At 40.0% G+C, this 23,088-nt stretch overlaps 1 protein-coding gene and 1 pseudogene across 1 annotated transcript in view; one reads left to right on the top strand and one right to left on the bottom strand.

Moving 5' to 3' along the window:
- PAPPA2 (pappalysin 2) overlaps positions 1-23,088 on the bottom strand; it is a 536,466-nt gene that overhangs the window by 163,592 nt on the left and 349,786 nt on the right. The window contains exons 12-13 of the mRNA XM_006867073.1: positions 17,571-17,706; positions 17,151-17,367 (exon numbers count right to left, since the gene is read on the bottom strand). Of these exons, the coding sequence (XP_006867135.1) occupies positions 17,151-17,367; positions 17,571-17,706 (353 nt within the window). The remainder of the gene's footprint in view (positions 1-17,150; positions 17,368-17,570; positions 17,707-23,088) is intronic.
- Positions 20,145-22,066, top strand: LOC102814221 (annotated as a pseudogene).

Here is a 23,088-nt window from a genome sequence, read left to right as displayed (position 1 = left end):
CTGGTCTTGGCTTGCCTTTGCTTAGCTCCATGATCTTGGGCAAGTCTCTTAACCACTCAGGCCCTCAGTCTGCAAATTTTTTAAATGAGAGGGTAGAACTAGATTCTCTTGAAGATTCCTTCCAGATCTAACATAGTGTTTGGTTTCATAGATGAAGTGATGGTGGTATTGGGTGGGAGAGCAGAAAACCCAGTAGTGGACAGGATGTGGTAGAGAACCCAAGCAAGGGTTTCTCCCAAGCTTTCCTGCCCAGAGTAAATTTTTGCTTATTGTCCCAACTTTTCTGTTGTTAAACAAAATATTGCAATTTGTTTATGAAGTGTCACCGCTGACTAAGTAGTAGTCTCAATGTTTCCTCTAGAAACAGTTTTTTCAAGGTTAAATAGTAAAACAGGATCTCACAGGTCTCTCCATTTCTCCAAAATACTTTATTGATTCCTATTGAAATAAAAAAGGTGTGGGCGAAGAAGCAAAGTATGCTCCATTTAGCAGCAGATAGGACAGGAGAATGCACAGAACATGGAATGGACTCAAAGAGATGGAATTGTCAGTAAAAGAAAAAATGTCACTTCTCTGGTCACACAGTTTCCCTCATCCTTACTTTGTAAGACAGCAACCTGGTTAAATGTTTAGCATATCATATATATCAGATCATATATATAAATCAGCATTTCTAGACAGGTGTTTCACTGAAAAGCCATAGATACTTGGAAGGGAAAACTAATTCATGTTCTTCTGTGGAAATTTGAATCTGAGGGAAGTAGAGAAATCTCAACAGTATTTCCAATTTTCCTTCAATGAGAAAGAAATGAAGAATGACTGTCGCTAGCTGGCCTCTTTCTCCCTTCCTGCAAGCTGAGAAAATGGACGCTCTCCTACTTATTTTTGTAGGTCTCAGCACAGAAGCTGGTCCCTCAGAATAGTCCCACCAGTAGATGTCCACTTCATCCTAAAATGTGACCTCTTTGCAAAATTAAGACTGGACTCTGGTGGCCACAGTACTGGATAATTTGCTTTGCTTATTTCTTATTCTGGATACAGTTTTTATCATGCCTGGTTGTAACACTAGAAATGCCATCCAAATGCCCCTGTCCACAGGAAGACAAACAGATCTGCATGACACAACCCCAATGCACTCCCTTTTAAAGGCTTCCTCTCACCAAATTTTAGAATCTATGAGTTGAATATAGATTTAAAAATATGTAGACTACCAAAAGAAGAGTCAAAACAATTACTGCTTAATACACAAAGAAAGTGTTTCTAGCACTTGCGCATGGCAACAGAATCACCAATTTGAAACAAGAAAAAGAAATACATATATATTTTTATTTTTCCAGTTTTCACAATCTGTAACCATCTCCATGTGGGGCATTTCCTAATGAGGAATTATTACTGGAGCCCTCCAAATGTCTGCATTGGTCTGCTGGTTCTCCCAGTCCTACTACTCATCCCTGGGCACCAATTAAACTATTAGTTTGGGAGTGCCACTTCCCCAGCTTCCCCTATTCACAGCTGAGCCTAGGGAATTGTGAAACATGTGGAGTTAAGTGAGGGAACAACACTGTCTCATGAATGAAGTTTAATGGGTAGGAGTTTCTGACTATGTCATTCCTATAACAGTACATATAAGGCAGGAAGAAGGGGCTGTACCTAGTTTATGGGTACATTGAGGTCTTGAAGATTCACAATCAGTACATATAGAAGTAGAACATTCAGCCTGTGCTGGACACCTTTGGGATTCTCCCTCTCCACTCTTGGCTTCTTTTTGTTTTAGAGTTTTTTGACTCTCCAACAGAAGCTTCACATGTTTTCATCATTTTCCAATCCCAGACTGTGCCTGTCCCAGGTTTACATCAGCTTTGGAAGATTATTCACTTCTCCTTTGCTCTTCCTAGCATACCCCAACCTCGCCACTTCAATGGCTCATATGTTTATGGAGAAAAGAAGAACAAAAGGAAAACAAAAAAAAGAAAAAAGTAACAAACAACAAAAAGAAATCATGTGGTGAGAGTGGATGATGCAGAGAAAAGTGAAAAGACAGGGGTCTGGACGTTGGGCTTGACGCCACTCCAATCATCAGACTTCCTCTCCTTCCAAAGCTGTGTCTACACTCACAGAACCAGACACAACCTGAGACTCATTCCAACTAGAGCTTATGGTCAAATCAGTCAACAGTGTCTGTCTCCTTGGCAGACGTGCACAATGACAGAACCCTGGAAATATTGATTTGTTTTGATTTTGTGTGTTCCCTCTGCCAGCTACCATGAATACACTCCATGACAGAGACAGCCTTCAACAAAATTGGGAAGCAGTGACATTTTCAATGCATCCCTCTTTTCAGCACTACTTTCTCTATATCTCATGCTCCCCCAAAGTTTCTGATGCCTAACCTCAATTGCATCTCATCATGGTCTTACTCTAGTTTTCAACTGTTGTTGTTAGGTACCATCGAGTTGGTACCGACTCATAGTGACCCTATGCACAACAGAATGAAACACTGCTCGGTCCTGGGCCAACCTCACAATGTTACCATGCTTGAGCCCATCCATGTTGCCACTTTGCCTAGAGGTCCATAAAAGAATGCTTCTGGTGTAAATAGCTGATCATTTCTATGCCTGTCAGAGTTGAGAGACCTCTGAAGACTGTCAAAACTTGAAGAACATCATTTCTAATGGTGGAATTTCAGACCTTGCCGTAAGTCACTGGAGAGTTTTTCAAAGGAGCCTATTCTTTGGAGGTGGTGTCAAACCCTGATTCTTTCCAAAGCTGGCTGAGCCTGTTGCTGGGTTTTGACTGAAAGCTGCTACCCAACTCGTTCTCAGAATGTAGGCTGCTCAGGGAATCTCAGACAAGATAATATTTTAATAAAGGTTATTTTTAGGATAATCTTAGTCATGCTTCAATAAACCCCAAATGAGACCATGTCTATGGCTGTTCAAATTTTTCTCTATAACCCCATGAGAACAAACAGTTGAGAAGACAAATAGCTCACTCTACCCACCCACCCCCAAAGCAAACTGGTTACTCATCAAACCAACCATCATCAGCTGGGGAGCCAGGATTCTCTGCAATAGGTTCCTTTTCCATCTTATTTTATGGACAAATCATTCTGGGAAAAGGAAGTTAAGCAAGAAATCCAGGGAACAATTGAACAGCTATAATTCTTTCCTTGCTTAAAAGAAACAAGGCAGAAACAAAAACAGATTCAGTGATAATTTGTTAAACTGCTTTGGGGAAGAAGATAATCAAATGAATAGAAAAGCAATACATATTTCATTTCCATAGTGCCTTTCCCAGCAGCAAGAGAGAACACTTCCCATCACCCTGGAGCATTAAAAGGAAACCCTCTGCTAAAAATAAGGCAGGAGCCAGAGAATAAACAAACACTTCAGCTTGCAGTCCCAAGCAAAGGAAAAGAAGGAGTCTTTCATTTTATAGGATTGTCAGAAGAGAGGTAACCCACAGAATCCATAGGACTGGACAGAAGAAGAAGAGACCTGGCAGGGCACTGGGGTCTAATCTAGATGGAAGTGAAGAGAAAGGATTGGCATTCCAAAACTGAACTCCAAATAATTAAAGCAAAGAAAGATCCAGAGAGTAAGTATGAAACAATGACAGATAATAAAGAAAGATCTTATTACCAAGCCTAGGTTCAGACTGATTGCAGTGGGGATGAAATGACATGGTCATTGTGCTCTTGGCTGTGTTGTCCTGATCTGGGGCTCAGAAGCCTAACAATCTACCTCTAGCTCTTCCTGTAACCTACTATACCAGGGAAAGAAAACATTTACACCTGAGTTCCTGCAACCCCCAAATGGAGGACACAGTCACTCTCCCCATACAGTCTCTAGGAATTTGTAAAACCATGGAAGTAAAGAGCTATAGAACAGTTGCTTTTCTTCCTACTACATCCTCCCACTGCCAGCCAAGTCCCCTATCTACAGTGGATTCTCCACGGACACTGAAGAATAACCCAGCATTGGTTTGTATTGGCCTTAGGGAGGCAGGCTGGATTTCAAGTAGCAGAACCACTTTCTCAAGAATGGTTTTCCAGGATTGAAGACAATTTTTGTGTCTACAGCATAGGGATGGAATTGGATTAAGAAGAGGTAAAGTCACCAGGAAGCTGGGGTAGGTCAGCCTGAGGAAAAGTTAACCCTGCATATCACCCAAACTAGCAATTTACAAATACATAGTTGTGAATTGGTCAGTTATAGCCAATTGTTGGTTTTTCTTCTTGGATGGATTGTGCAATGCTGCTTTGGGAAACAGTTAGCAGAAGGTGCGCTTGTATGTAAGTCAACAGGTCTCTGTATTCATGGGCTCTATGGCAGTCTAAATTAAATAAGCATTTTTATTTGATTACTCAGTGTTCTGGATTGAATCATGTGTCCCCATGCCAAAAAATGTGTTATAATCCTAACCCCATATTTGTGGATAAAATACCACTTGGGAATAGGGTTTTGTTTGTTAAGTTATCAATGCAATAACAGTATAGAATGTGTCTTAAGTCAATTACTTTTAAGATAGAGAAGGAGCAGGTTAGGCAAGGAAGTCAGCAAGTACAGATGGGGAAAGACTGATGCTACATAGAGATCACCAAGAAACCAAAGAAGAGAAGCTGAAAGAGAAAAGAATGTATTCCCTACACCAAAACACAAAAAGTTTTCTGCTAGAGCTAGTCCCCTGAACTTAGGCTTTGAGCTTCCTAAACTTTAAGAAAAACAAAACTTTCTGTTCATTAAAGTCATGCACTTGTGGTGTGTTTCTGTTATAGGAGAGCTAAGAGAATAAGTTACTCAGTTTTTACAATAAATGAACTCTCTTCTTTATGCAAGTATGACTAGCAAAACATGGCAAATATGTTAATGTTAATTATAAAACTACTTGCACTGTGCATTTTTATGACAAATATATAAGAGTTGGAGACTGAATTCCAATCAATTTCCATAATAATGATCTAATAGTAAATGTGTTTCATGCAAAAGGGGCTGTTGTCTTGAATAGCATAATGTGTCTGTTCATTATTTTTCCCTCTCTAGATTTTGTGTGTCATGTTTAGCTTGCCTAAAGTAAATAGGACAATGTATATTTATGAAGGAAAGAAAATTAAAAAGTGGAAGAAAGAAGAGGAAGGGAAAGATGAAGAGAAAATTTGGGATGATGCTATTTTTTACAATATTTATGTTTTGCTTATTAAATTTTGTACTCATTTGAATTCCATTGGGAAAATGCAATCATATAAAACACTAGTTTAAAAACTGAATGCATATTAATGTTTTACCAAAAGACTGTCTTACAGAAAGTGAAAGACACACACATTGCACACACAGTATCATACATAAACTCATGTATCTACATTTTACTAGGCCAAGGTTGCTAAGACAATGATTGTACTCTCAATGATTCATCATTATGAAAAGAAACAGAACACAGATAATTCCGTAATCAACATGCTTTCTTATTTTGGGGTTTGTATGTAATTTCATGATTTTCTAGGAACCAAATTGATACTACTTTTTACATTTCACTTGAGTCAAAACATAACAACTTCAGTTGAGCCTTAGAAAAGGTGACACTAAAGTAAGGTAACAAATAAGGAGCATGAGCCTGGAATAAAATCTGGACAAGGATCATTCACAAAGCAGATGTGATCTATCTGGATCATGGAGAATTGACGACACTTTGGTAGATGAGTACTAAGATCACCCACCTGCAAAGATCTGGGGAATTTCTATGAAAAGTCCTGGCTCTCAAAGTCTCTGATCTTTCCTTAAATATTGTTTTGTACATGCAAATGCTCACATGTCCCTTATGGCCCAAGCTGCCTAGTGAGTGAAACTATGCAGGTCCTTGGTTAAGCATTGAGTTGCTAACCAAGATTGGCAAATTGAACCCATCTGCCACTCCTGGGGTGAAAGGCATAGGAGTCTGCTTCCATAAAGATTTACAGCCTTGGAAACCCTATGGGGCAGTTCTCTGTCCTCGATGGCAATGGATCAGAGCAGGTGCAGCTAGGTACACAGCACCAGTGTATCTGCACACATTTCCTAGCCCAGGCAAACATATTGTGGTGGACCTTATTACCTACTAATATTCATGCCCATGTGTGACTCCCTGTCTTTGAATGTGGTGGCACCAGTGATTTACTTCTAACCAACAATATAGGACAAAGCTGACGAGATGCCTCTTTTGTGATAATGGTACATAAGACGGTGAGCTTTTCTTGCGGAGAAACTCTCTTGTTGACTTTGAAGAAACATATGGCTCTGTGCAAGCTGCACTATGGAAAGGTCTATATGGCAAGTTGCTGAAGGTGGCCTCTTTCTTACCGCCATCAAAAGTCTGCAAAGAACTAAATACTGTCAATAGCCAATTGACTTTAGAAGTGGATTTTCTCCAATGAGCACTGAGACGAGAACCCATTCGTATTTTACACCTTACTGTAACCTTACAGAGGATCCAGCTAAGCCTTGCCTAGATTCCTGACTCATCGAAACTGTGAAATCATAAATTTATGTTCATTTCCCTGTTAAATTAGCATTGTTACAAAGCACTAGAAAACCAGGATTTCAAAATTATAGTTTATCTTTGTGATTCACGTAAATGTCTAACCACAAGAGAGTGTCTGAAAAAGGAAGGTTCTCTTTGTCTCAGATATGTTGTTTTTGTTGTTAAGTACCGTCAAGTCAAGTAGGTTCCGACCTACAGCTTCAAATTGACTTTGCAGTCCAGCGTATTAACCCGCAGCGCCACACCAGGATCTTATGTTGTTGTGGTTTAGTGCTGTCGAGTCGATTCTGAACCATAGCGACCCTGTATAGGGTTTCCGAGGAGCAGCTGGTGAGCTTGAACCACCAACCTTGCAGTTCAAACGACTTTGCAGTCTGGTGCATTAGCCCACAGCACCACACCAGGACTCCAAGGATCTTATGTTGTTGTTGTGAAGGGCCGTCGAGTCGATTCCAACCCATAGCGACCCTGTATAGCGCTTCTGAGGAGCAGCTGGTGAGCTTGAACCGCCGACCTTGCAGTTCAAACGGCTTTGCGGTCTGGCGCATTAACCTACAGCGCCACCCCTGGACTTCCAAGGATCTTATGGGAAGGGCCAAATTTTCTCTTTTGCTAATGACTGCTAATCCTTAGGTTTACACTAATAACATCACTCTAATCAAATATCTTTACAGTTACCCACCGTTTATCAGCTACATCATTTTGTCACTAGTTCACCTGTATACACTTTCATATCATGGTTTTCTCAAAATAAATCTGCCCATTTCTATAAACATATCTAAAATGTTCTTTGATTTTTCTTAGTCAAGTCAGTCATTTGTTAAACCAAATCCAAATATAGTTTGGAGAGGCAGGATTTCTTGGACAGTAGTGAAATAGCAGACATGGGTACTTTTCTGAAATCATTTGCCAGCATATAATGGAAACTATGGAAACATTTTTTTTTTTTTTTTTAACTAAAATAAAATTACTTAGATTCTGGTCTTAGTTTTAATTTTCTCAAATAAGGTGAATTTAGGCACTCTAAGTCTCCATTTTCTCTACTGAAAAATACCTTCTAGCACAGTGTAGGCACTCAATAATTATTTTTGAATATAGTCAATCTCTTTCTATGCACACCCCCCTTCCCCAATTTTACAAATCAATTTATGTTAAGCTTTCCAAAAAGCTTTCCTCAACTTGAAGTAAAATACACCAATGTGTATGCATTAGAAAAATATATCCATTGCACTAAAGCTGAATTTTTACAAAATCAACTCTAAATTGTGCACAATAATGAAAAAGATCACAGCATGATGATATATAGTGAGTGAGAAAGATGAGAGCCAGAACAAGAGAGAGAGCGCGAAGAAACCCAGGTTTCCACATGGATCTACATTTTAAAAGATTAATATCCCTTTCACGTTTATACCAGAATACTTGGCCATAATAAGCTATAGTTTAAGGTAAACCTCAGAACCCACTATAATTTTATATTTATGAATATCTATTTCTTATTTTCCATCTCAATCAGAATGTGTATTTATACTGAGTAAGCTAATGAGATATTTATACTCGATGTTTGCCTTGGACGTAAAATGAGTTTAAAACACTACAAGAAGAAAATATGTGTTTCCAGTTAGCTCAATCTATTTTGAAGTTATAGAGAAAAGTGGTCTTAGTTTTAAAGCCAGGAAATTAAAGGAAATCCTATCTTGAACACAAAACTCAGAAAAGGAGTTTTCTTCTTGATTATTTGACAAGACGTATTCTGCCAGTTACGAACTAATTACTTCTGAATTCCAAATCCACCCTTCATTTCCCTTCTAGTGATACTAAAGCTGGACCCTTCAAACAGTTTTCATTTGCCAGATACCACGATGTCAAGTTTTGCCAGTGCTAGCTAGTCCTGCTGAAATACTGCAGGAAGGTGGTGCTTCTCTTCTTGGTTTCTGTGTGCTTTCCTCTCTTTGCTTCTGAAATACTCAATGTCTAGCAGTGGATAGGACAACTACTGGTGTTCACCCTTGGGGAATTTCAATGGCTACCCACATAGGACTTCCCAGCCAGTTCAACCAGCACCAACACCTTAGCTGGTTTCTCAGTGTGTTAATTAAGGATTTGTGGCTTGAATGGGTTGGGCTGGGCTAGGATTCTCAGTGGTTTAGCAGTTATGATATACTCATAATCCATGATGACATTTATTATAATCACCCCATGATGAGATCTGCTATGAGCCAATCAAATGAGAAGAAGTTTCCTCAGGAGTGTGGGCTGAAACATCTCTTATCTTAAAAGAGACAAAAGGAGAGAGAAACGAGCAGCGAGAGAGGAACTTACTACCAACAAGAAGGAAGATCCAGGAGTGGAGTGTGTCCTTTGGACTCAGGGTCCCTGCCTTGTGAAGCTCCTCGATCCAGAGGAAGATTGATTCTAAGATGCATGGATCTCTCCAAGGAATGTTAGGCCTACAGATGTTGAAAGGAGACAAGGACCTTTCTCTAGAGATGACAAAGAGAAAACTGTCCCTTAGGGCCAGAACTCTGAATTTGGACTTCTAGCCTCCTAAACTATGAGATAATAAATTTCTAGTTGTTAAAGTCATCCACTTATGGTATATCTGTTATAGCAGCACTGGATAGCTAAGACACTTAAGGGAGTATCTATCAACTGCATTCCAAAGTACAACTTTCCAGTGTTAGTGGCATCCCACTAAAATGGCAGGTGTCGTATTGTGTTTGGCCAGCACCCAAGAGGGTTGTTATTGTAGTTTAGTGATGTTGAGTCAGTTATGGCTCGTAGTTACCCTATAGAAGTTTTCTAAGTTGCAGCTGGTGGGTTTGAACACCAACTTTGTGGTTATCAGTCCCGTGCTTATCCTACAGTACCACACCATGTAGCTGTCTACAAAGTTTCAATAACACTCCAGAGGCATCTTTTCAGCAAGTCCCCAATAATACCCCAGCAGGTATTTATGTAAACCTTTTGTTCAGGGTTTATATAAACCTAGTGAGCAGGGTTTTGCTTGCCAACCCCAGCCTACGGCAACTTAGCAGTTCTCTTGGCCACCAAGTGTGTCATACTCCCATCCTTCCCAATGAGATCTAAATCTCAGCCCTGAGAGAATTGTCTTCCACATTCATTCCCTCCTTGAGTCAATACTCTTTCCTCAGCCCTCCCGTTATCAACCACTGTTCTGTTTTTAAAGTCATTTTTACTACTTACTGGAGTCCTGGTGTGGTACTGTGGGTTAATGTGCTGGACTGCAAAGTCAGTTTGAACCTCAGGGTCGGTAGTTCAAGCTCACCAGTCACTCCTTGTAAACCCTATACAGGGTTGCTATGGGTCAGTACCAACTCAACTACACTCAACAACAACTTACTAGTTAATTCTTTGTTACTAGTTGTTGTTGTTGTCAGGTGCCATCAAGTCGGAACCGACTCATAGCGACCCCATGCACAGCAGAACGAAACAATGTCTGATCCTGGGCCAACCTCACTACTGCCGCCACACTTGACGCCATCAATTATGCCACCTGGCTGATCCATCTCGTTGGGGGTCTTTCTCTTTTTCTCTGACCCTCCACCTTACCCAGCATGACATCCTTCTCCAGAGACTGTTCTCTCCGGACAATGTGTCCAAAGTAGGAGAGATGAAGCTTAGCCATCTTGGCCTCCAAGGAGCACTCTGGTTGCACTTCTTCCAAAACAGATCTATTGGTTCTTTTGGCAGTCCATGGCACTTTCAGTATTCTCCTCCAACACCAAACTCAAAGGCATCAATTCTTCTACGATCTTCCTTATTCACTGTCCAGCTTTTGCATCCATATGAGGTTATTGAAAATACCATGGCTTGGGTCAGGCGCACCTTAGTCCTCAAACTGACATCTCTGCTCTTCAATACTTTAAAAAGTTCCTGTGCAGCAGATTTGCCCAATGCAATATGCCGTCTGGTCTCTTGACTGCTGCTTCTGCGAGTGTTGACAGTTGATCCAAGAAGAATATAGTCCTTGACAACTTCAATCTCTTCTCCATTGATAAGAATGCTGTTTATTGGTCCAGTGGTGAGGGTTTTTGTTTTCTTTACATTGAGTTGTAATCCATATGGAAGGCTGTGCTCTTTGATCTTCATTAGTAAATATTTTAAGTCCTCTTTACTTTCAGTTACTAGTTAGAAGCTATTTATATTGAACTTTCTCTGTTCTAACTGCTTTGTCTTGATAGTACTCTGAAGTGATACAGAGTTGTATCTGGGAATGGTATTAGGAGATCAACTATGAGACAGGATTTGGGGATTGGGTTAGATGTACCTTTAGGACTGAGTGCAGTGCTGAGCTTCTTGCTCATGGGAAATGTGGTAACCCATGGCTGCAGAGGCATCATAGTCAACCAGACTATCACTTTTTGTTAATGGTAATAAAGTGACATCTGAAGACAGTGTCCTGGGAGCCCAAGTAGATGCTGTACTTGACCTTGGGTGCCCTCTACAGCTCTGGCTGGTCATGTCATGGCAAAAAGAGAAAGACAAGCACACCAAAGCCAGAAAGAGGAGCCCTTCTTTCAGCAGTGTCTCACTAGAACATTCCCTGACAAAACTTAGCATTGTGCTAGCTGGCAAAGCATAAATGTTAATAGAACCCAGATCTGGTATCACAAAGCAGGGTGATGAAGGGTAGATTCGGAGATGAGAAGAACACATTGATAACTGGCACACCTAAAAGGAGGATGATTTGAAAAATAGATGGAGAATCTAGCATGGGCAGTACTCTCACTCCACGTTAGACAGTGCTGGCAGCTCCAAGGATGCATTATGCTCAGCTGATCTCACAAGAGCACTATGAAGTAATTTATCCCTGCTTTCCACTTAAATACAGAAAATGATGAAAATTCTCATTAAAATGAAAACTAAGACTAACAGCCAGAGCTTGTAAGGATTTCCTCCTGACTTCAAAATGTACTGGAACTGAATTGAGAAACTAGAAGCCAAAGCATGCACTTTTTGTTTTTTGAAGAAAAGAGAAAAAAATCCAATAAGGAATGGAGCCATCCTAAACGAGGAGAAAGAAACTGGTCATTCTTTTTCATTCACTGGTTCCAGTAAAGATCAGAAAACCAGGTACTGCTTTCCAGAGGTCAGAGACCTGTTCTCTAGCCATCATTTCCCATTAGTAACACTCTTTCTTTACTCATTTCAGTACTTTAGGCTAGGAAGCATAAGGGTTTTGGTGGGGTGGGGGATGAATGAGCGAGGGAGCTATTGGCAAAGCCTATTGTATCCTGAAAGAGAGGCGTCTCAAAGGTAAAAACATTACAGAGTCCTACAGGAGCCTAAAGGCTTGAGAATCATGAGACATGCTTTCAGAATAAAAGCTTGAAGTGATTTTTCACAGTGAAATCCTCCTGCCTTTGTAAACAGTATAGTGAAGTCTTGTGCCCTGGGCTCATTGGCAGTGAAGCTATAGAAAAGTTAAAAATAAAAGAAAGGCAAATATTTATCAAACAAATACAAACAAAAGAAAAGCAGAGGTGGAAATTTTAATTCCAGACAAAGTACTACTCAAAGCCAAAAGCATTTAAAGGGGTAAAATGGCTGGCAAGCGGTAGGACCCTAATAAAGTTCAAGCAACTATGAAAATTTGTATACTTAATTATGTAACATAAAAGTATACATAGCAAACCTTTTTTAAATACAAGGACAAGCTGAAAGCAGTACAGTGGTTTGGAAGTACGACACAGGCTTTTCAACCTTTTCTAGAGCAGGTAGGTAGATGAATGAATATGAAGGTAAGTGCAATAAAGTAGAGTGAGGAGTAGTCAGAAATTTCTAGGCCATGTCTGGAAAAGATTATTATGTTCGCCATCTCCAAAATATTAAGCACTGAGGTATCCTATGGATATATCACTATGTAGGATCAGAGAAGTCAAAATCATGTGTCCATTGTACTCATGTGACTAAAAGAATAAAATTCCAGTGTAGGAGAAACCACATGCTATTATTCCTATCAATACATTCTCCTAGACTTGACCTTGTGCATTCCCTAAGTAGATAAATGAGTGGCATGATTATTTACAAGTGAATTGACTCACTTAAGGAAGGAAATCAACATAGTGCCTGGATTATATCTCAGATACACTCTAGGACCCATTACATTAATAGAAAACATTAGCTCCATTTCCAAAAGCCATCAACAAAACCCTGGGTTGACTGAAAGTCTTCCTGATCCCTCAACTCATGAGATACTATATTAGGCTACATAGGACCTTTCCCAAAAGTGGGCAGAGCCATAGAGTAATAATGAATCGAGCTCCTATTGAGTACTTATATCCCAAACCAGAAAAACTAAGCTTGGTTTTCAAGACCCAAGGACTTCGTCATCAGTACACTAAGTCCGAAGGATCAAAAACTAGGTAGCCAACGTAATAGAATGGGAAACAAGGCTAAGGAATCAAAGTCAAAGGATTCAAGACCAAGATCACAATTGGCAGTATTGAGCGAGACCTGAGAAGTTCATAGGCCTTTAGCGGAGGGTCTCTGTGAGGCAATCAGGTAGGTTTAAAGACATAGTGTTTCAGGAGGCACAAGTCACTGTAATAAATGGTTAAATACAAAGTAGGTAACAAATCTTCTACTGCCAGGCATGTGTCAGCTCTTCTCTGCCCATGTAAGTATTAACGGAATTCAGGTCATAAGGGGTAACAAGGAGATAGCCAGGAATCTCTTTCACTATGCCCAGAACTTGAAAGTTTCATATTATGGTGTTATCTACATACACAACTGTAATTGATACAAGGCTGCAAAAGACACCTGACTCCTCTGTCTTTGAGATAGACTAGATAGAATAGAGGTTCAGATTTTAAATATATTTACAAAGAAAAATATATGGGATCTATTAGGGTTTCTAAGGAGCTCTGGTAGTGTAGTGGTTATAAATCAGGCTGTGAACCACAAGGTCAGCAGTTTGAAACTACCAGCTGTTCCATGGGAGAAAGATGAGGCTTTCTGCTCCCGTAAAGATTTACAGCCTCAGAAACCCTGTACAGGGTCGCTATGAGTCGGAACTGACTCCACTGCATATAACAACAACAACAACATTACTGTTTCTATGTATCAAAATTGACTATATTGCACTGATTTGCTGGCTGAGGACAAAAAGTCAATTTACATGGCTCCTGTCATTCACATGTGGTTTGGAAATGCTCATGCACTCCGAATACAGTCTGTGTAAACTGGAGAATAATATCTTATTTCTACTGGTTTGCATGTATGCATATAAACTTGGTTTTTACCTCACGGTGCCACATGAAAATGAGTGAAGAACTAGTAGTTACGATCACAATTAATCAAAGCCTTTGTGAGAACTTCATAGCTGTGATGGTGAGAGGAAGTCTTGTTCCTCAGACCTGGAGAGGCCATGACTTCTACTTTTTTTCTGGTTTGCTTGCTCACTTCTGTTCCTGAGAGCATTTATAGATAATGCTCCTGACTTTCAGTCAACATATAATTCCTAAGCATTTAGTAGGTGCTAGGCCCACTGTGAGGTTCAGAGAGATACTGAGCAGAATTCCCATTGTAGGGAGCTCAGGTTTAGTGAGAAAGTACAATAAGTGAAATAGTTATTGCCCAAGGTGATAGCTGCTATTGTAGAGTTTGGAATATGTACCAGGTCCCAAGGAAACAGGGATGGAGTTCACAGAAAGCTTCACAAAAGATGAACCCTAATGGTGAAGAATGAGCTGAAGAAAAATGCTGGAAGGCATTCAAGAAAGTAGGAACATTATGTGCAAAGATGTGAAGCTCATCAAGAACACATGTTTCAAAGACCTGAAAGAAATTCTGTATGGCTTGAGGCCAGCGATAGAGCCAGCAGAAAAAAGCAGTTTGAAAATACATGTGAGAAAGGCAATGATTTTAGTAAACAACATTATTTTAATACACTACAATCTTGTGTTAATATTTGAACTTGTTCACTCACTGAGAAGACTTAATTAATAGTTGCGAATGAACTAGTTAACATTATACTGCCCACTATCTAGAATTCATTCCTCCTAATTGTTCCCTCCTTAGCACTTAGAATAGAGTCCTAGTGTGGCACTGTAGGATAAACATTGGACTGAAAGGTCAGTTTGAACTGCAAGGTCCAGGGTTCAAACTCATCAGCCACTCCTTGGAAATCTCATACAGGGTCACTATGAGTCAGAACCAACTCAATGGCAATTAACAACAACAACAAAGCACTTTGAACAATATTTGGCACATGGTTAGTGCTCAATTAATATAAACTACCATTCGGGCTGCTAATCTCGCGGTCAACAGTTGGAAACTACCAGCTGTTCCATGGGAGAAAGATGAGGCTTTCTGCTCCCGTAAAGATTTACAGCCTCAGAAACCCTGTGCAGGGTTACTATGAGTCAGAACCGACTCCATGGCACATAACAACAACATCAACCATTACTGGAAGGAACTCTTGTAGTGTAGTGGTTACAAATTGGGCTGCCAACCACAAGGTCAGCAGTTTGAAACTACCAGCTGTTCCACGGGAGAAAGATGAGGCTTTCTGCTCCTGTAAAGATTTACAGCCTCAGAAACCCTGTACAGGGTCGCTATGAGTCGGAATCAACTCCACGGCACATAACAACAACAACAACCATTACTGGAGTCCTGGTGTGGTGCTGGGGGTTACTGCATTGGACTGCAAGTTTGATTTGAATCACACGGTCGGTGGTTCAAGCTCATCCGCTGCTCCTCAAAAACCCATACAGGGTAGCTATGAGTCGGACCCAACTCCACGACACTTAACAACAACCATTACTGTAAGGAACCTTGGTGATGCAATGGTTAAGTGTTCAGATGCTAGCCAAAAGGCAGGCAGTTCAAATCTACCAGTAGCTCTGTAGGAGAAAAGAACATAGGGGACCCTATAGGGCAGTTCCACTCTGTCACATAGGGTAGCTATGAGTCAGAATTGACTTGACAGAAAACACCACCATCACTATTACTGTCTGTGGGAGGTAGCCTCTAAAGTGGCCTCTAAGGATGCCTGCCTTGGTGTGGGCAGAAGCTATTGATTCACTTCTAATGAACAGACTATGACAGATGTGACAACTGTCAATTCAACATTAGGTCTTAAAAAGACTGTGGCTTCTCTTAGGTTCTCTCTCATTGTGCTCACCATTTTTGGCTGCCTTTCTCCCTTGAATCACTAGCTTTCCAGGCATATGGACACTCAGGAATCTATGGAGAGAGTCATGTCATGAGGAATTGAGCTACACCTATGTGCAAACACCCATTGCCACCACCCATGTCAGCGAGCACATGGGCACAGATCTTCTGAGACATAAATGAGATTGAACTTGAATTTGCCACCTTCACTCAAGCCTTGAGGAAACTGCCATCCTAGTCTGCAGCTTCACTGCCACCTCATGAAAGACCCTATGCCAGAGGCCCCCGACTGAGCTCTATCTAAATTCCTCATCCACAATAACTGTGAAATACTGTTTGCTGTGGTAGGTCCCTAAGTTCTAAGATCATTTCTTGCACAGTAATAGATAATCAAGAATGTACTATACTGTCTAATACTGTTTATCCCCTGTCTCTAATCAGGACTGGGTATCTTGTATACCTGGAGTAGTCACGGCAGTACCAGAGTTCCTCCTTGATAAAGGATTATTGCCGGGAACTCTAGCCCCTGTGATTAGGATCCTGATTGCTTGAAACCTTATTCCCTGAGGAACCAGACTTTGTTACGTACAGTTCCACTCATAGGATTAAACTATTTAAAAAACTATTTAAAGAATTATTCCAGCCCAATTGCAGCACAGATGATGGTGTTTGGAGTGCTCCATCTCCAACCAGGACTCCTGGTATGGTGCTGTAGAATCAGCACTGAGCTGTGAACTACAAGGTCAGCAGTTCAAACCCACCAGCTGCACCTCGGAAACACTATACAGGATTGCTATGAGTCAGGCCAGACTCGATGGCACTTAACAACAACAACAACAGCATCCCCAACCAGGGCTAACCTTGGATATATCCACATCATGAAGCACGCTACTGCTGAGAGTCCAGGAGTCTCATAATCACTCCAACTTACAATCATAGATGTCTACAAGAAGAGACATATAACAAATGCATTCCTGGTTTCCAAATGGAACCCTAACTGATTATATGACATGTTTCAAAAACTAATTGTTAAACTTGCTATATACATTGTCCAGGTAGGAACAAGTAGGAAAATATACATTGCTTAGGGAACATTGAGTTTTTGGCAAAGAAATGTTGGCAGTTTATATAGCAATGCTGATTTGCAGTCAGTGGTTTTATATGTTAAAAAAAAAGGTTTTAAGACCTTATAAAGATGTTAAATATTTACATTAAAAAATTATGCTCAGCTAAGGAAAGAGAAAGAAAATATAAAACCCATGTGTGGTTTCCACAAATTCTCCTTGCTTATTTTCCTGTCTTTTTAGTAGTTTCTAGACCTATTTCTTTTTCAGTTAGTAATTAAGCACCTACTATACATACGACACTGTGTACCTCAATGATAGTAGTGCATCACACAGAAAATAAGAGGAAAGAAAGAGAGTGAGAGAAAGGAAGAAAGCAAGGGAGAGAGGGAGGTAGGGGAGAAAGGGAGTGAGGAAGGGAAGGGCACTTGGTACCTCTGTCCCTGATAATCTTGCCCCTTGTACTTGGGGATGCTGTTATTGGGAGCTGCAGGGAAGATGTGGGAGGATGTTCTTAGAGCCACCGCTGAGATGCCCACCAGTGGAGATGAGAAATTCAGCAGCACTGAGGTGGTATGGTGGGAGAAGACATTCAGGTGACGAGTCACATTTATAACCAGTGGGTTACGTTTGCATGACAGTTCATATGTTCCTGAAGAGAAATGAAGAGATGAATAATATTTTTAAACCATTCATCTAGCACCATGTTTCCATCGATAGTACCCGTCTTATCTTTTCAATAGCTGAGTGATGTAGGCAAGGTTACAAACAATAGAAGAGACAGATATCAAGCTGATTCCCTAAGTATATTAGGTTGTTCCCTAGTGGTCCTAAAGAGATAATTATCAAACTCACCAAGAGAGTGGTTGTTTCCACTGACATCAGTCAGCTGGAGGGTCACTGTTGGCTGTTGAGGTTCCCCAGGGACCAGGCCATCAGATGTTAAGAAAATGAAAATTGCTGTGGCCACTCCTGGTCTATTGAAACACACCTAGGCATAAGCATATATATACACATGAGCTGTTATTTCCATGGGGCTATCAAAGAATGTGGGGACCCAGTGTGGCACTATAGGATAAGCACTGGACCACTAATTGAGTTAGCCTCAAGGTTGACAGTTCAATCCCATCAGTCCCTCTTGGAAACCCTATACAGGGTCACTATGAGTCAGAAATGACTCAATGACATACAACAACAATAACAACAAGGCAGGGAACACTTTATTCTTCTCAGATATTTCACAGTTATAAAGTTAGAGCTTCCTTTCTTAATAAATGAGAAAAATTTGGAGTAGGCACAGAAAAGGATCTAAGGTAACACGAAAAGTCAAGATAGGATAAAAGTAAAATAACTTCTAGCTACTGAGCTTCCCATGTTTTGTTAGACTGCTCACCTCAATAGTCTCTTGTTGACTTGAACAAACTTATTTTTATTTCTCAGAAAGATCATTCCAAGAGAGCATTGTAAAAGCCAGAGAAGTAGGCAAGATGAGCACCAAGCTAACAGAGTTCTGAATGATTCCAAATTATTCATTGCCCTAAATGGATATCTCATCATTTTCTCCTCACGTCCCTCCTAAAATTTTCATCAGAGCTTCTCATTAGCATATGAACTAAATGACAAAGAGAGAGGGACTAGTGTAGAGCCTGTTGTTTCTGAGATCATAAGCTACAAAGCTGTTTGTTCATAGATAGTCAAAGAAAATACACTCTGTCCGGGGCTAACAATGAGCTAACACTTATTCCCAGAACACATTATTTATTTAGAACATTTCATGAACTACCTTGAAATACAACGCTGTCTGTGATAGATAATATGCATATACCTACAAGAAAGACAACATACCACCAACCACAAAGGCCAGTGATGATGAAACTGAAGAATTCTACCAAATTCTTCAGTCTGAAATTTATCAAATGTGCAATCACGATGTATTGATAATTACTGGTGACTGGAATGTAAAGGTTGGCAACAAAGAGGAAGAGCCAGTAGTTGGAAAACATGGCCTTGGTGATAAAAATAATGCTGGAATTTGCATGATAGACTTATTCATTGCAAATATCTTTTTAAAACAACATAAAAGACAATTATACACATGAAACTCACCAGACAGATTGCATAGGATTCAAGTTGACTACCTCTGTAAGGAAGAGATGGTGAAAAAACTCAATATTATCAGGAACACAAAGCCAGGGGCAGACTACAGAACAGGCCATCATTTGCTCATATGCAAGTTCAGGCTTATGAAGCTGAAGGAAATTAAAACAAGTCTACAAGAACCAACATATGACCTTAAACACATTCCACCTGAATTTAGAGACTAAATCAAGAACAGATTTGATACATTAGACACTAATGACTGAAGACCAGAAGAGTTGTGGGCTGACATCAAGAACATCATACAGGAAGAAAGCAAAAGGTCATTAAGAAGACAAGAAAGAAAGGAAAGACCAAAATGGATGTTAGAAGAGATTCTCACTCTCCAGCGTATAGATGATAAAATGAATTGAAGAAATGAGGAAGTGAAACAAAATTTCAAAGGACAGCTTGAGAAGATAAAGGCAAGTATTCTAATGAATTTGCAAAGACATAAAGTTAGAAAAATGAAAAGGAAGAACATGCTCAGCCTTTCTCAAGCTGAAATAACTGAAGAAAAAATTCAAGACTTGACCTGCAATATTGAATGATACTATGGGCACAATACTGAATGAAACACAAAGCATCAAAGGAAGATGGGTGGGCTGAGACTGGTTGTTGTTGTTGGTGGTGTTGTTGTCAGGTGCCATCGAGTCCCATGCACAGCAGAACGAAACAATATCCGATCCTGGGTCAACCTCACTACCGCTGCCACACTTGACGCCATCAATGATGCCACCTGGCTGATCCATCTCGTTGGGGGTCTTCCTCTTTTTCTCTGACCCTCCACCTTACCCAGCATGACATCCTTCCCCAGCGACTGTTCTCTCCGGACAATGTGTCCAAAGTAGGAGAGACTGGTTGTGGGGGAGAGGAAAAGTGGCAAAGGGGGATTATTCAACGTAACAAAACTGTCCTCCGGGGATGAAGTGCAGTGGCATACCCAAGCTACCTAAAAAGAGACCAGGCATTTCTTCAAATGGATTATAGCTAACTGGTTAAAGTATTTCAGCTGGTGGAATTTTTACTGCTTACCCCCTGCCCCCTGTTGGTCTTCTTCAGCCCAGCTATGAGATATGTTTGATTTGGGTACTGAGTAGTTTCAGCAGTTTCAAATTACTGTTCAAATATTGCTGAAGTTTCATAGTAGTTTATTCTTTCCTTTATTACAAGTTTTAAGAATTTTTGATAGCACCCCTTTACATGTCACAATGGGACAGCTTTTCTAAATGAAGACATTGGAAGAACACAGATTTTTTTCCCTTTTATCTCTGATTTACGTGGAAATTTAAGATGTTGCAGTTTCCCAGTAGCCTGGTAATACTGAGGTAGCTGTGTGCCTCCTTGTATAAGCTTATGTTTAGGAATGCTCTTCAGATATGAAATTTTATTTTTTATTTTGCTCATAAATTGGATATTTCACAGAGAGTGGATAAATACAACAGTAACAAGTACATGGAATAATAAAGAAGACAGGCTTCAGAAGTCTTTGTAATTTTAAATACAAGGAAATTGGCTAATTCTCAACATAGCCACATGAAAACTTCATAGAAGTATGGGTAGCTGACTTGAAGTAACTCTATGTCAAATAGTCATAGGTCAAGTATCTTCAAAGAACTTGGAAATTATTTCAGAGGCTACAAAATAAAAACAAAAAACTGGAAAACATAAAGATTACAGAGGAAAACCCAACACCTTCCTGCGCAGTCCTGTTGTTTCACTGAGTTGGAGAGACTGGACCTAAATGGTGTAGCAGGAATTTGTTACATCCTGGCTTCATTTTCCTACACCACTGTCATCAACTAGGTCGCCACTGAGTTTTGCAAAACATTCTAAAAACTTCAGGGACAGAAAATCCTTATGATGTGAATCGTCGACGACACAACTCTTCAGATGGCTTTGATTCTGGACTGGGGTGTCTTAATGGAGGTAATTTTGGAGGGAAAGAAAAAAAATGGATTGTGTACACATGGAAGAAATGGTACTGAAAACATAAATCAACGAGGAAGCATACCATGATGTAAGTTCCCATTCTTGTAACAGTATTTGTCAATCTGGAAAAAGCCAAGGATTACATGAAAATGATATACCTGACAATGAAACAGGGAGGAAAGAAGATAAGAGAGAATGATAACAATTTAAAGCTGAGGATTTTCCATCTTTAAATCCTGAGTATGAGACAGAAACAAATCGGAATAATCTTTAGCTGCAGGTATAAGGGCCTACATGTCCAGACGCACGCATACTCAACCAAAAAAATCTCCCAAGCTCCTTTCTTAGAATATTCTCCAAATCCTAAATCTAGAGCTCCAAGAATGCTGGACATTAAGAAAGATAATGCAAAAGACTTACAGCTATCTTGATTCCCAGTAGTGGGAAATCTTTAGTCACACCCAGTTAAGAACGAGGCTGGTCCAGGTGTTTGTAAGGGCTTAGTCCCTAAACCTGCTGCTCCACCGAAAAACCTACATAATGGAAAAGCCAAGCTACAGAAAATAAAGTTAAAACTCCTTTCCCTCATGAGTCTACATATGGTGTGGGTAACTTTAATACTTTCAAATCAACTGCCAAGAACTTTAGTCCATCAACAAATTCAATGAAAGAGTGTCATCACTTAGCTCCTCTTCACCTGTTGGCAAACTTAATCCGCAGCCTTGTCTAACCAAACTGACACGAATGCATACTGATAAAACGAGTGAATTTTAAAAAGCATTGAAAAGAGACAGAGTAGAAGCAAAGCATGAAGATGAAAGCCATGCTGTCTCAGAGAAGGCTGACAACTCATTTAATTTGCATAACAGCAATAGTACACACCAAGAGAGGGATATAAACTAAAGCTTTGATGAAAGTGAAATTCCACAAGAGAATGGCAATGCCTCAGTGATTACCCAACAGATTATATGGTCTTCAACTTTCCCACAAACTGATGTTCTTTCAAGTTCACTTGAGGCAGAGCACAGGTTGTTAAAAGAGATGGGTTGGCAGAAAGATAGTGAAAATGATGAAACATGTGTTCCCTTAACTGAGGATGAAATGAGAAAATTTCAAGTTCTTAGTGAACAGTTACAGAAGAATGGTCTGAGAAAAAATGGCGGTTTGAAAATGGCCTGATCTGTGATTTCAAGTTTGAACCCTGGAAAAACAGCACTTTCCAACCCACTATTGAGAATGAAGACACAGACACAAGTAGCAGTGACACATCAGGTGACAAATGATGTGGGAAGGATTTCCTAACAGCTTTAGAAGTACTAGTGGGATATATCTCTCATACAGTTTGGGGTGAATTGTAAAAATGAAGAACTATAATTTATGTAGTAAAATATTCCAATAGAAGATGAGTTTTGGGGGGACTTCAATATGAAGAAAACCAAGAATGTTGTGTTGGGCTGTGTTGAACATTATTTCTTTGTAAATGAATGCTGTAGAAATGAGGACTTTGGTTGATCCAACATTGACTTTCCTCATGACTGCAGCATTTCTCTGACTAGCCATGTGATGATGTAACACATGAGATTTTCTCATTTAATAATAAAAAAAATATGTAATGTTTTGTAAAGGAAAAACATAAAAGATGGGAGGTATATACAGAGTCATTGTGTCAAAACGAAATGGTTGATGTTCAACCATTTCAAGGTAACATATGATTAAAAACTGATGGTACCGATGGAAGAAGTCCAAGCTGCACTGACAGTATTGGTGAAAAATAAGGCTCCAGGAATTTATAGAAAACCAACTGCAATACTTCACCAAACTGATACAGTACTGGAGGTGCTTACTCATCTATGAAATTGGGAAGACCTGGCCAACCAATTGAAAGAAATCCATATTTGTGCTCATTCCAAAGAGAGGTGACCCAACAGAATGTGAAAATCATCTAAACAAATCATTAACACCACATGCAGGTAAAATTTTGGTGAGGACAATTCAAAAATCAATTTCGAAAGTACATTAAGAGCAATAGGAAAAATACAAAACAATATAGGCAGACCGACTGATTAGTACAAGAACAAGCAAGTTGCTCACCCAGGAGATATCAAGGCAAGTGGTTGGGACCCCTCAGAAGAAACCCCCTTCCAAGACTATGACTCAATAGGAATACATGCTCTGATTGGTGACCACGTTTGTCACCAATAAGGGGAAGTGAGGGAAAAACAGCAATGAAGCTGTGAGCTAAGCCCTACAACGTTCAACAGACTCCTGTGAACCCTGCTGGAGACCTGGTTGGCCAGCAGTGTGG

The sequence above is a fragment of the Chrysochloris asiatica genome, unplaced genomic scaffold, assembly GCF_000296735.1.
Source record: "Chrysochloris asiatica unplaced genomic scaffold, ChrAsi1.0 scaffold00100, whole genome shotgun sequence".
In the NCBI taxonomy this organism is placed as follows: domain Eukaryota; kingdom Metazoa; phylum Chordata; class Mammalia; order Afrosoricida; family Chrysochloridae; genus Chrysochloris; species Chrysochloris asiatica.
Note: the sequence above shows the minus strand (reverse complement) of the source record. Positions and strands in the feature narration are given on the sequence as shown.